At 47.6% G+C, this 14164-nt stretch overlaps 1 protein-coding gene across 4 annotated transcripts in view; it reads left to right on the top strand.

The window, feature by feature from the left end:
- The window catches only part of Ush1c (Usher syndrome 1C), a 45893-nt gene that overhangs the window by 10566 nt on the left and 21163 nt on the right, over window positions 1-14164 (top strand). For all 4 annotated transcript variants that reach the window (XM_013034145.1, XM_013034144.1, XM_013034143.1 and 1 more), the window contains exons 2-14: window positions 853-920; window positions 2149-2292; window positions 2439-2577; window positions 5752-5860; window positions 5951-5975; window positions 6137-6194; window positions 6493-6587; window positions 8478-8562; window positions 9678-9737; window positions 9893-9949; window positions 10302-10444; window positions 11589-11654; window positions 11995-12119. In XM_013034145.1, coding sequence (XP_012889599.1) covers window positions 853-920; window positions 2149-2292; window positions 2439-2577; window positions 5752-5860; window positions 5951-5975; window positions 6137-6194; window positions 6493-6587; window positions 8478-8562; window positions 9678-9737; window positions 9893-9949; window positions 10302-10444; window positions 11589-11654; window positions 11995-12119 — 1174 coding nt within the window. The remainder of the gene's footprint in view (window positions 1-852; window positions 921-2148; window positions 2293-2438; window positions 2578-5751; window positions 5861-5950; window positions 5976-6136; window positions 6195-6492; window positions 6588-8477; window positions 8563-9677; window positions 9738-9892; window positions 9950-10301; window positions 10445-11588; window positions 11655-11994; window positions 12120-14164) is intronic.

Genomic DNA, 14164 nt, shown 5'->3' on the forward strand with positions numbered 1-14164 from the left:
AGTCCACGCCCTTGAGCCAGGAAACTCAACAGACCCCAGGACCCATTCAGTGTCCCGCCTTGTCCTACTACTCTGTCTTGGGCTGAAGAGAGAGATGAAGATACAACCCATAGAGATTCACACTGAGTTATTCCAAAGAGTTGAATGTAGGGCTTCTGGCTCACTAGCTCCCCTGGAATTGAGGTGCTAATGAAACAGCTCCTGAACCTTACCTTAGAGTCACAGCCATTGACGTCAGCAAATGATGTAACCTGACACTTCTACTCGGGGGACATGCAGGGACCAGGGAGGGAAGAAGAGTGGACAGGAGACTGCCTAGTGGACAGAACCCCAAGAAGTGACAGAGAAGAATTTCCCTGGCAAACAAGTCACGCTGGAAATGAGTGATCGAGTGCTTCTGTAGGGTGGGATGTGCTATCTGAGTGAGTGGCCCAAATCCTTTTTGAAAGCATTTATCCGGCACTACAGCCACCATCAGGTAAGACAGTGGACTGCTTCCAGATATAGGTGACAGAGTTGTGGGGTGCGGGTGACACCACTGACGTGGGCGTGTGTCATGTCATGTGAGGTTATATGTGCATATATGTATGGGTATATATCCCTATGTGTGTATATGTATGTCACGCTCCCTGGGGTCGAGGCTTAGCCTGATCACTGTGGCCGTGCAGAGAGGCACTCCTGAGCACTCCGCAAGACCTCTATGGGTTTGCTATATGAGCCTGTCCCCTGGCCTCCTCCTCTCCTCACAGCCTTAGCCTAAACAACTACCAGGAAGGTTTTGATGGTCTCCTCCTTGGGTCTGCTGTGGTTCTGCCGGGTCTGGAGCTGTAATCTTGCCTTTTGCTTTCACAGGTGGATTTTCTGATTGAAAATGATGCAGAGAAGGACTATCTCTATGATGTGTTACGGATGTACCACCAGTAAGTGTGTGGGCTGGCTCTTGTGGGTTACCCACAGAGATATGTTCAAGGAAGGAACTCGAGATAGTGGAGCCCAGACATACCATTGGCCTATTCACAGTTTCCATAAATGTTTGTTCACATACGTTGTGTTTCTCTCTGGGCTAGGGAGCAGGGGTATTCTGGTGAACAAAGACCTACCCTTACTCTCAGATCACTTACAATCTGATGAGGAAGTTCATCAAATAGCAAGAGAGGTTCAATAGAGCATGCTTGTTGAGACAGAACAAGAAAGGCCAGTGTCTCCCATCATAAATCATGTGTCTCTGCTCTCCCACTTGCTTTGTTCTTTTTTTAAAATTTTTAATTTTTTTTGTTTATGTGGTACTGAGGAATCGAACTCAGGACCTCATGCATGCTAGGCAAGCACTCCACCACTAAGCCACATTCCCAGCCCTCCCACTTGCTTTTTGACTCATTCAGTATTTCAGCTTGAAGCTCCTGCTGTGAGAATCAGAGTGAGTAACTCCAGGCCTGGTTGGGGGAGATGGACTGATACCGAAACCCTCAAGAATCCTACCATGTTAGAATACAATAACTGTTAAGGGGAGATAAAATACAAGTGTATAGTTTTCACTTCCAACTGCTGGGGCAGGGAGGTGCTAGGAAGGCTTGAGCTGGGCAGGCAAGAACAAAGAGAATTTTGACAGGTGGTGTATCTGGAAGGAATCCCAGTTTGAGAGTCTAGCATCTGTACAGGTGCAGACGTGTGGACACACAGGCATGAATGGGGAGTGACAGCTAATGTGGGGGAGGACAGGACTTGGAGTACAAAGATGACATGGGGTGGAGAGGCTCCTCGGTGACAGGCTGTGGAGGCCTCTGAGCCTGCCAAGGAGGATGGATTGTGTCCTCTGAACACTAGGAAGCCGTGGAAGGGTTTTTAGAAGGGGAGTGGCTTAGAAAAGATTGAGTGAGCAAGTTGGCGGGCAGCTGGCAATGTTGTGTGAAGGTGTGAATGGTGTGCAGACATGTGATGGCAGAATTTCTAGATTTTTACCAGTAGACCAGATGGAAGATGAGAGTATAAAAGACATCATCAACATCTGGCCTAGCGGTAGGAGTTCTGGGAATTTTCAGGAGAGTTCTCCTCAATTCCTAGGCCTGGCCCCAGGGGATGGGACCCAGACTGGGAGACACGGGTCGGTCGTGAGCGGGGATGAAGCTCCTGGCATTCCATTTCTCTCAGGACCATGGACGTCACAGTGCTTGTGGGGGATCTAAAGCTGGTCATCAATGAGCCCAACCGCCTGCCATTGTTTGATGCCATCCGACCCTTGATTCCGCTGAAGCACCAGGTGGAATATGACCAACTGACCCCTCGGCGCTCCAGGTGTGGAGAGAGCCACCAGTCCAGTGGCAGGGAAGAGGGAGTGAGAGGAAGGGTGGAAGGGCTAACCCCCAGGACAGGGCGAGGCTACTCTGACAGCCAGATCCTAGCTGGGCCATCACTGACTGCCCATCACCTCACCATGACAGGAAGTTAAAGGAGGTACGTCTGGATCGACTGCACCCCGAAGGCCTTGGCCTCAGCGTGCGTGGTGGCCTTGAGTTTGGCTGTGGACTCTTCATCTCCCACCTCATCAAAGGCGGTCAAGCAGACAGTGTTGGACTTCAGGTAAATAAGCAGCGTCGGAGAGAATAGGGCCAAGGACCACTCTCTTTCCTGAGCATCTGCGAGAGGACGAGGCCAGCATGCTCTGACATGCACTTGCAGGAATACAGAATCAGGATCCAGGCCTGCTTCCTTGAATCAAGCTTGGGTACTGATGCTACCTTGTCCCTGCTGCTACTGTCTCCTGTCCTCCATCTCTCCTTCTTTCAAAGGAGAGATGTGGTCATGTCTGGGCAACTGAAGCTTAATGCTAAAAGCAGAGACTTTTTAACTGGACTACCCTACCTTAAGGACCATTCTGTTCCTTGTACAACTTCAGTGATCTGACCTAAGACCTCTGTTTCCTCACTTGTCAAATGGAATGATTGATAAAACTATCTACCTCATCAGGTTGTAGGAGGAACAAGCAAAAACTAGAAACTACAATTACGGTGCCTGGCAGGTAGATGCCTTGTGTTTGATAAATCATCAGAGAAAGGGAGATTTAGTCGACACCTACACTCTGTGGACTAGACAAGGGCTTATGTTCATTTCTCATTATTGTGTTGGATGAGTCACCTTCATTTTATAAATTAATACAGGTTCAGAGGCCAGTAAGTGGCAGAGCTAGAAGTTGAACCCGAGTTTCTTAGTGCCAGCCAGAGGTCTCTCTTCAGCACCCCAAGTGCCTCTCCCCCAGAGTCAGGTCTGGGGTTTTTGTCTGTCCAGGTAAAGGAGTTTCCATAGTGACTATTATCGGCATCCCAATCAATGGCGCAGCCTGGGGTTCCAGGGGCCTCCAGCTCCAATGGTTCCAGACACCAAGGAGTACGGGGTGGAGGCAGGGAGCTGACAGACATTGCTTTGTTCTAAATCCCTGTCTCACAGCTCCTGGTGACGGCTGAAATTTCAGCCCCTTCATTATTCCTTTCCTCTGTGGCACATTTTCCAGCCCAGAAACTCAACCAGGGAAGAAAACATAATGAGTGCCTCTCTTGGCGTCAGCTGGGCTCTCTTTTTTTTTTTTTTTCCAGGACAAGCTCTCCTCCCAGTACGAGTGTTTTCAGCAGTGCCCCATAGCTGGGGGCAGGAAGGCATTTAATGAAACTCAGACTTTCACCTTCTCAGCTGCTTCTAGGCTTATGAATTATGTACCCTTTCTGGGGCTGACAGGTTCAGTCCTTCTTTGTCCCTTTGTCCCCTCTGTCCCTCAGATCATCATGTCTCCATGCTCTCTGCACAAAGGCCCTTTTGCAGGATTCTATGAGTAGCTAGGGGGAGAGGGAAGTTGATCCCGCAACTCAAGCCAGGCTTTCATGGGAATCATTTTAATGGGGACCTGGGCAAACTCCCTTTAGGAACAAAACAGGGAACTCAACAGAGAGAAACTTGGAGAAAAATGTTTGCATCCATTGACCTGTCCAAGGTTCAAGTTTCTCAAGTCTGAGGGAAACAGGGAGAAGATTCTGAAAGGCAGGGGAAGGGCAGATTCAGACAGCCTGACTGAATTAGAGATTCTGATTATTTATGAGGGCTTGAACCCTTCAATTGGACCTAATCTTAGGGCTCCATTCATCTGTTCTTGCTGCCTACTGGATACTTTTCAGTTTTCTTCAAGAGTGTTCCATCTTTTTGTTTGTCCTCTGCCCTGCACAGGACAGACTGTATATTCTAGGACTAGAGAATGATCCTCTGTGCCCTGTTGTCCTCTGTACAATGGACAGGGCAATCTCTGCTGACCCATGAGTCTGGAGGGAACTGACAAGTGATAGGGATCCAGAGAGGGCAAGATACAGAGGACTGCAGCCAAGCTTGGCCACATGCCCTTCTTCTCTGCTTCCAGGAGCCCAAGAGACAACATTTGTTGTCTTCTGTCAAGAAGACTTGACTACAATTCCCAGCAGCCCTGTTTGCTTGCTGGATGGGCTTGAGCAAGTAACTTCACTCTTCTGAGTCTCCTGACTCTCAGTCTCATCATCCGATACGATACAGGAAGGTCTTTCAGCAATTTGGTTATTCCCTGAGGCATGACAGGACTGATCCATGAGGTAGAAGTAGTAGTGTCCAGGGCTGGGAAGGTGGCTCAGTGGTAGAGCGCTTGCCTTGCATGCTCAAGGCCCTGGGTTCGATTCCTCAGCACCACAAAAGCAAAAAGAAAAAGCTGGAAGTGGCGCTGTGGCTCAAGTGGTAGAGCACTAGCCTTGAGCTGAAGAGCTGAGGGACAGTGCCCAGGCCCAGAGTTCAGGCCCCACGACCGGACCCAAAAAAAAAAAAAAAGAAGAAGTAGTAGTGTCCATCAGTGATCAATTTCATTATGGTCTGTGTCCGGAGCTGGTCTTTCAGGTCTCAAACTCCACGTATGTCTTCATGGATGTTTCCTCTCATTCTGCAATGACCTAAGCTCTGAGAAGAGAGAGCTGAGCAGCATACTAAGCGCTCAGGCATAATGGTAACAACAGCAACTATTTATTGAGCACTATGTACTAGACACTGGCACGAGCTTGCCTAATTTTCATAGTACTTCCCATTTTACAGGTAAGGGCAACTGAGGTTCAGAGAGTTCAAAACCTTGCCCCAAATCACAAGTTCATAAGAAAAAAAAGCAGGGATCTGAACCCAGGATATTTGGATACCAAGGCTCATTCGTTGTTCTTTGTTGTTCCTATAATAGGAAGTTAGAGATTTGGACCACAAAATGTTCATTGAATGTTCTGCAAATGGAAAAGGAAAGATTGTGTATTTGTGTTGGTATGAGCTTGGGTGAAGCCTTCACTCCTACTCAATTGCGATGCTGAAGTAATTAACGGAGATGGAGAGCCATCCACACAAGAGCGGGTGGGACAAAGGCCTGGTAGGGCTGCTTGGAGATTGGATTTGCATGGGTTCCTCAATGGGATGAAGGGAGCACCAGAGTAAAAGCATAGTCTTGAGTCCTATTCCAGTCCTGCCGCCCATTACCTAAGTACCTCACCCATCTCTTGGTTTCCTCATCTGTAAGAAAGACTACTTGGAAGTGCTGTCTGCCCTGGGAAGGTTGCCTGGGATGAAGTACTAGGGTACACATCAAAGTTGTTCCCAGTGGCAGCATGGCTGTCAGTCCCTTGTTTAGAGAGCAGGCCAGGAGTGTCTGGTCAAAGACCTGCCCTGCCACCTGCCACTCCCTCCCCCTGGGGCTCATTTGCTCTCTCTTTGGCCAAGTTAGGGGATGAAATCGTCCGGATCAATGGATATTCCATCTCCTCCTGCACACACGAAGAAGTCATCAACCTCATACGCACCAAGAAGACTGTGTCCATCAAAGTGAGACGTGAGTGAGGCTGGGGCTGGGAGGAAGGAGGTGGAAGTGTACAGCCCCAAGAACAGAGGATCCACTCTAACCTGTGTCTGTCTCCCACAGACATTGGCCTGATACCTGTGAAGAGGTGAGCATAGCATCCAAATCCTGGGGTCTGGTTTTACCCCCAGGCTCCAGGCCAGCTCTGCTCCTGGGCAAAGGCTACAACCATGGCAGATCTGGACTTGGAGGCTGGCTCCTTGAACATCTCTCACTAACCATCATCCTTCTATTTCCCCTTCCCTTCAGCTCTCCTGATGAGCCCCTCAAATGGCAGTATGTGGATCAGTTTGTGTCCGAATCTGGGGTAAGGCCCAGGGCTACCTATGATGGGGCATGGACAGGCTGGTCTTCCAGGATGGACAGCTGTTATGGAACGGAGAGCTTGCTCTGGGGATATATCCTCAAGGGCTTCACACAGCCCCCAGAATGCCCAGAATGCCTGTGTGGATGGTGGACCCTTAGTTGGCAGAGCTCACCTCTTAAGGAGCACTGTGGCCCTCTAGCCGGCGGGAATTCATCAGTGTTCACTAGGTCTCACAGGCTCAAGGGCTACTTTCATGCACATAGATACCCAGTAACTCTGTTTCTGTTCCTCCTTCCAGGGTGGACGTGGCAGTCTAGGCTCCCCTGGGAGTCGAACAAGCAAAGAGAAGAAGGTCTTCATCAGCCTGGTGGGTTCCCGAGGCCTTGGCTGCAGGTGGGTGGCACTCACACCCTTGGGCTCAGTCACAACCAGTATACCACATCAGACCCCCAGCATCTCTCCCCTTCCTCACCACGGCATCTGAGGACACTTGTCATGGGACTTATCCTATATAAATGATGATGATCTTATAGTGCCTATTTTCTTTCCCCTCTGAGATTCACAAGCAGTTATAGGGCCAGAGGGACAGCACTAACAAGTTCCATTTTAAAGAGGAGAAAATTGAGGTTAAAAGGCAGAGCCACATTCCTTGGAGGGGCCCTTGAGTTACTGTCCACCTGTTCATTTTTGTCACAGTTCCCTTACCACCAATTACCTATGCACTTTCTTAAGAGTTAGGCAGGGATTTCCAAACAGGCCTAAGGCCTCATGAGGACTTGTTAAGCCTTCAGGTGCTATAGCCATTCAGAAGTCAATTCTATACTTGAGATCCAGGATCTTGAATTAAGCCTGTGAATTGGGAGTACTAACACCCATCTCATAGGCTTATGAAGGAAGTAAAGTACTAAGCTTAATGTCTGGTAGGTAGTAAGCTAGTTGTGTAGAAAACAGGTTGAGAGGGCTGGGAAAGTGGCTCAGTGGTAGAGCGCTTGCCTTGCATGCATGAGGTCCTGGGTTCAATTCCTCAGCACCACATAAGCAAAAAGAAAAAAGCCGGAAGTGTCACTGTGGCTCAAGTGATAGAGCGCTAGCCTTGAGCTGAAGAGCTGAGGGACGGCGCCCAAGCCAGAGTTCAGGCCCGACGACCAGGCCAAAAAAAAAAACAAAACAAAACAGGTTGAGATGAGAGACTCCAGCCCAGAAAAACTTTGAAGAAGTAGAGTTGAGAAAAACAGTAAGAAATGTCACTACCCTAGGCCTGGGAATGAGACAGTTGCAGTTTTACCAAGAACTGCTGCACCAGCTAAAATTGCAGAGATTTGCTCAAGGCTAACTGCCTATCCAGCTTCTGTTTTTTGCTTACTTGCACAGCTAGCTGAGCCTTGCAAAATAGCTGGCCACCTGTGAGTGGCTTCTTTGTGCTTTTTTACTATAAATCACCTCCCCTGAACTATAATTGGGACTGGTATTTACTGTCTTTATAGTGGGGATCAGTCGCCGTACAGCTAATGAAGATTCCTATCCTGATTGACTGAGTGCTGGTGACTCCTTTTGCCGATCATGGGTTCAAGTCTTACCGGCCCTAGGAAGTTGGAATACTTCATTTCATAAATATTAGCTATGATTATTAATCCATTTTGTTTAATTCATATCACTTAACACCTTTATAAATGATTTAAAAAAAGTTCTTTCTTTCTGGAAAATGATAACTTAGTGTAGTTACAACATAGGGTAACAAGGACTCTGATAGAGCTTCATCCTGAACAAGGGGTGGAAAACAGGTTTCCTATCTGTGCCATCTCCAATCAATTAGTAATGGCTGCCTATGGTACTGTTCTGCAAAGATTCTAACTCTGTATTCAGTTTGATGGGGAAGAGTGTTGTAATCAATTAGTGATCTAGGAAGGGAAAATAACAGTACAAGTGCCATCCTTAATCTTGGGATACAAAATGAGTCAAGTGAAAAATCTAATAGAGGAGATGAATTTGAGTCATAAGGGATGACAGGAAGTTCCAGAAACAGGAAATAGACATATGGTATATTGGGTGAGGAACTGGATAGAGGGGAAAATCACAAGTAGTTTTCTAAGGCTATTGCCCAGGGTAGCAATTGAAGACATGCTGGAAGGGAGAGAGACACCCAGGGCCTCCTTGGATCCTGAGCTTGTGAGTATCCCATTGTCTGAGCTTTAGACACTCAGGTGACAGGCAGGCCACTGAGAATGAGCAAGGACTCCAGATGACAAGAGAGCAGAGCCTCACCCACATTCCCACCTCCCACAGCATTTCCAGTGGCCCTATTCAGAAGCCTGGCATCTTCATCAGCCATGTGAAGCCTGGATCTTTGTCTGCGGAAGTAGGTCTGGAGGTGAGTGACCTGGTGCTGGCCCAGTGGCAGTAGGGTCAGACTGTGAGCACAAAGCCCTCTCTTGGTCATCACTGGCTAATGATTGCTCATTAGAACTCACTCTCCAATAGAAGGCTTCAGAGTGGGTGATATCTGACTCCTCTTCAGTGGTCTCCAGCTCTGAAAGTCATCGGTCCTGAACTTGGGAATGTTTTAGTAACAACCAAATTGACATTCTGTGTTTATTTACACTGGACTGTGTTTTAATCCCTATAGAAACTCTGAGGTTTAGGTACTGTTTATAGTACCCCATTTACAGATGAGGAAACAGAACCAGAGAATGTATGTGATTTTCCCAAGATTGTGTACCTGATATGGTAGGGCTGGGATTCAAACCCAGGTGGTTTGATGCCAGAGCTGAAACTATTTTTTGTGCCAGTCCTGGGGCTTGAACTCAGGGACTGGGCACTCTCCCTGAGTATTTTTGCTCAAGCTAGCACTCTACCACTTGAGACAGAATGCCATTTCTGGCTCTTTCTGTTTATGTGATACTGAGGAATCAAACCCAGGACTTCATGCATACTAGGCAAGCACTCTATCACTAAGCCACATTCCCAGCCCCAGAGCTGAAACTCTTGACCTCTTCTTTGGACAAGTTATTTAATTCATGTCCTTGTGTCTCATATGTAAAATGGGGAGCCTTCCTTCTTGGGTTATTGTGTGGATGAAATGAACGATACATATGCTATATCTGTGCTAGGTACATAATGATTAATGAACATTAGCCCTAATTATTGTTAGGAAGATGCTTCAACAACAGTCTCTGATACCTGAGATGCCCAATGCCTCCTGTGTCTGAGAACTAAATTTGCAAAGCAAACATCTGAATTCAGCCAAAGAAATTAACCTCTAATGGTATAGTATTTGCTAGCTGATAGGATAGGATGTAAAGGTTGCACATATGAACTTGAGGCTCTCCCATTAGAGCTTTCCACCAGTCTTCTCAGTAAGAAGGGTTGATGTTCAGCCATCTGAAAAACCGATATCTATGTCTGGCAAACTGGCAGAGGCCTTCCTGGAGATGATGAATGTAAGGATGATGCCAACACCCTGATCCTACTTTGTTTTTCCATCAGACAGGGGATCAGATTGTCGAAGTCAATGGCATCGACTTCTCCAACCTGGACCACAAGGAGGTAAGATGAGGAGACCTTAACCTATAACCCTTCATCATCATTATCATGTCCCTACTCTACTTCTTACCCCATAGTATCTGGGATCTTCCATGCTCTCTGACTGGACTGCTCTGGTTTATTTTCAGTCCAACTGACAGTCCGTCTTGTCTTTACAGGCTGTGAATGTGCTGAAGAGTAGCCGCAGCCTGACCATCTCCATTGTAGCTGGTGCTGTAAGTCCAGAATGAGGTGATGGGAACCCCATGACCCCTGTCCCCAACTCCAGACCTTCACCTGACCCCTGATCTCTGTGACAGACTCTCCAGAAAGGCCAATTTCTCTGTACAACTACTTAAAGATAAGGGGAAAAAAATAGCTTTTTTTTTTTTTTAAAGAAGGGCCAAAGCTCTCTTTTGAAGACCTGACAGCAGAAGGAAAAAACTTCTGCCCTACAAGAAGTTTGAGACAGAGACTACCAGAGTCACAATGCATGGCACCGAGAGAACTGACCACTTTTATGTTGGGCAGTAAATGCTCAAATTCCCCTGGGGAACTGAACAAGGGACTTCTCTTCCTCCCACTAAGGGCCGGGAGCTGTTCATGACGGATCGGGAGCGGTTGGAGGGGGTGCGGCAGAGGGAGCTGCAGCGTCAGGAGCTCCTGATGCAGAAGCGGCTGGCCATGGAGTCCAGCAAGATTCTCCAAGAGCAGCAGGAGATGGAGCGGCAGTGAGTAGCCTACCCAGGACACCCCACCCACTCTCCTAGACTCCAATTCTGCTCCCAAATCCCATCCACTTTCTTCCTAGACCCCAATTCTGCTCCCAAATCCCATCCACTTTCTTCCTAGACCCCAATTCTGCTCCCAAATCCCATCCACTTTCTTCCTAGACCCCAATTCTGCTCCCAAATCCCATCTACTTTCTTCCTGTCTACTTCCTCTTCCACCTGGGCCAATTTCATCCACAGTCCGAATGAGATCTGTCCTCAGACCACATGGGCCCAAGGGCAGGTCCACCTTTCCATCCCCTGCTTCAAACCATCTGCTCCTCGCACTTTGCTGAGGAGATCTCTGGTCTCTGGACATGTTGAGTACCTCCTGTGTGCTGTATTAGGACCTTGGCTTATTTTAGGATATAATTCCTCCACTAGCCCTGGAAAGTAGGTAATATTAACCCATTTTAGAGGCTGAGACTCAGAGAGGTGAAGCCAGTCATCACCAAAGCCACACAAGGCAAAGCTAGGATTCACATTCAGACAATCTGGTTCCAGGAGTTCCTGGGAGTTCTTGTATGGCCACATACCTATGATGGTAAGTGTCTCACCCCTCAGGTGGCTGAAATAATGGACTAGAGAATCAATGAGGTGTGCAATTCATAATTCAGCAACTACTGTCAAAATACAAATGTGATACATTCTCAGCACTGAATAAGTGTTTGGAATAGGAAGACAAAAGGATGTGTCCTTCTTCTCTATCACAGAGTCAGCCTGGAGGGTCCACACCTAGTTAGCAGCCTCTAGCTTTGCTCTGGGGCCTGGTAGGACCCTCACTCAGTTTAAATCTTTCCTGTCTTCAGTCACTTCACCCAGGACTTTAGAGGATGGTATGAAAACCTGGCACTTGGCTTTGGTAGCACTCAGAATCTCTGCACAGTAGCACCAGACAAAACCATCCAGGAGCACAGGGGCCAGACTTTGTTGGATAGCTTTCTTGATCTCCCCCTCCTGCCCGCCCCCCCCCACCCGAGCTGATACAGGAGTCTTTGAAAGGGAGTTTGCAGAAAAACTTAAAACTGTTCTCACATCAGGAATGAGCCATAGGGAAGGGGTGACTCGTCTTATGTAAACTCACACATGCCCATGTGTATTTCAGAAGGAGAAAGGAAATCGCCCAGAAGGCAGCTGAAGAAAATGAGAGATACCGGAAGGAGATGGAACAGTGAGTAGCTCAGATCCGTGTGTATTTACACACGTGTCTAAACGGACATGAGCATGCTTACAGGAGTGCAGGCAGCCAGGGATGACCTCCAGACCTGGCTCATAGATTCTCCCTTATTTGCAGCCATCCCTTAATTTAAATCTAGCCTGCCATAGCAGGGCAACTGGAGCATAGTCTTATATAATTGCTCAGGCTTCGTTCACACTCAGGTTAGAACACCAGGTCTAGAACACTAGAACCATGAGGCTTGGTCTGGTTGTGGTCCTCTGGGAGGCAGAAGGTGGGCCTACCAAAGTTCTTATTCCAATTACAGTCTTTGGGGGTGGGGGTCTCATTTTAGGATTGTGGAAGAGGAAGAAAAGTTTAAGAAGCAGTGGGAAGAAGACTGGGGCTCGAAGGAACCACTCATCTTGCCTAAAACCATCACTGCTGAGGTGCACCCAGTACCCCTTCGCAAGCCAAAGTGTATGTATTATGGCGGGGGTAGGGAGCAGGCACTGACTTTCTAGGGCCTGGAATTAAAGGGGGCTAAATTCGGGTCACCACCATCTCCCTAGGTAACTAGTCATGGTTTTCTGAGCTTCCTTCTATACATGGAGAACAGCCATGTGTCAGGGGCCATCTTCCAGCGGTCATTTTCCTTGTTCTGGGCCTACTCCATAAAGCTCCTCCACAGCACAAAGCAGGCAGGCTCCTGGGCTGCTGTATAAAGGATAGGGATCTGTGCAAAAGTGGAAGTGTGCAATGGGATGACAATCTTACTTAGCTTGATGGATGACATAGCCTCTTCCATTCACATTCTGAACATGGCCTGGGTGAAATAGGAAAGAGCACTGTTGATCTGAGGTGATGGGTAACTGAGAGAGGAGCTGGCTTGAAGTGCCCCATCACCTACCTCCCAGCATATCGGTCACTGTCATGCTGGTTCAGAGAGGCAGGCAGGGAGAGGACCATGAGATCCCTCAGCTGTGGTCTGCTGGATGCACTTTTCTGGGACCTCAGCATTCCCATCTCCTTTTTGTGGGCCCTATGTGCTCATCTCCAGTTGTAATCCAGACCTCGACTACCTCCTTCCCTAGTCATCTGCTCCCAATCAAGATTCCAGAATGCCTCTTTAAGAGATGCTCAAGCTGCTAGGGCAGAAAGGGGGGTCTCTTTTCCTCATAAGCTCATGGGAGATAGGGATCAGAAGTAAGACAAGGGGAAGCTATGACCATCACAAGTCTAGGATTCCTGGATGAGTATGTATTCCACTTCCAAGATGGGTTAGAGTTATACCTGATAAGCACAGGCCCAGGCTCGGGTAATCTGTAGATGGAGGTGAATCTGAATCTGGTTCTGAGAACCAAGATTCCCCACTTCTGTTTTGTGGCAGCCAGTTGGAATGCTTGAATAGGGTTTGGCTAGCTTTGGCTCAAGCTTGGGTGTCAAGCTTTCTAACACAGGTCACTTAGACTAAGGAAGAGTGCAGAACATCTGGATGGTTCCATTTCACCCATCCCTGGTGCAGGGCAAACAAACAACTCCCAGTCTAGTCCTTCCTGGCAAACAGGACACAGTGTCATCTTGTGGTCCTCTCAGAAGGACAAAGCACCCTCTCATCAGCCACCCTATGACACTCAATATTAGCTGAAAATGAAGCCCAAGCTTAATTCCCAGTGAATATGCTGTGTTTTAGATGGAAAGCTAATTTGCTCTTACAAATGAAATAGGAGCTTCAGAAGGAGAGAAATCGATTTTAATTGCTTCTCATGAAGGTAATCCGAGTCAATGTAGTACCTTCCTAGGAATTGGATCTCAGTTTCACAGCAAACACATCCTCTCAGGAATGATGGAAAATAAATACCTTCCACTTGCTATTTATTTTAACACTTGTTAACCAAATTGTTTTGCGAATAAAAGGAGCAAGAATTTTTGTCATTGTTCAGGATACACATATTATATTCTGAGGCAGTGCCACAAAGCATGCTATTGATGGTTGAGTTCTCCAGCTCACCTGGGGCAGTGGCTGCAGCCATCCATCTCCATATGCTCTGACAGTTTAGCTCCAATTTGTACTCCTACCAGAATCAGAAAGTGCAGTGAGGTCTCCCAGGACCTTGCTCAATTCCCACCTCTCCATTCCCTGTGAAGGTGAACCCTGTGTTTTAGAACAAAAAAAAGAGAGAACATAGGACATTTTGAGCCTAAGACTTAAGCCTGTAGCCTAAGCACGTAGATGGAACTAATTCCTCCAACCCGGCTACACACACATGCAATCCTGGCTCTCCAGAGGGGCTCAAACAGTTGCTTCAAACTCATCTACTTGTGGTCAGCCAGAAGCACCCTAACATTGTGCCAACCCCTTAGAACTAGCACACATTGTCACAGAAGCCCCTAAAAGACCCTTAGTCATAGTGTAGACTAAGGGAGTATATGAAAGGACCCAGAACTTGGAGATGAGAAGGTTTAAGTAAGAGATCTCCAGCTATTTCCTTCCTTCTCTCTCACTCTCTTTCCTTCTCTCTCTT

The sequence above is a fragment of the Dipodomys ordii genome, unplaced genomic scaffold, assembly GCF_000151885.1.
Source record: "Dipodomys ordii isolate 6190 unplaced genomic scaffold, Dord_2.0 Scaffold183, whole genome shotgun sequence".
Taxonomy (NCBI): Eukaryota; Metazoa; Chordata; class Mammalia; order Rodentia; family Heteromyidae; genus Dipodomys; species Dipodomys ordii.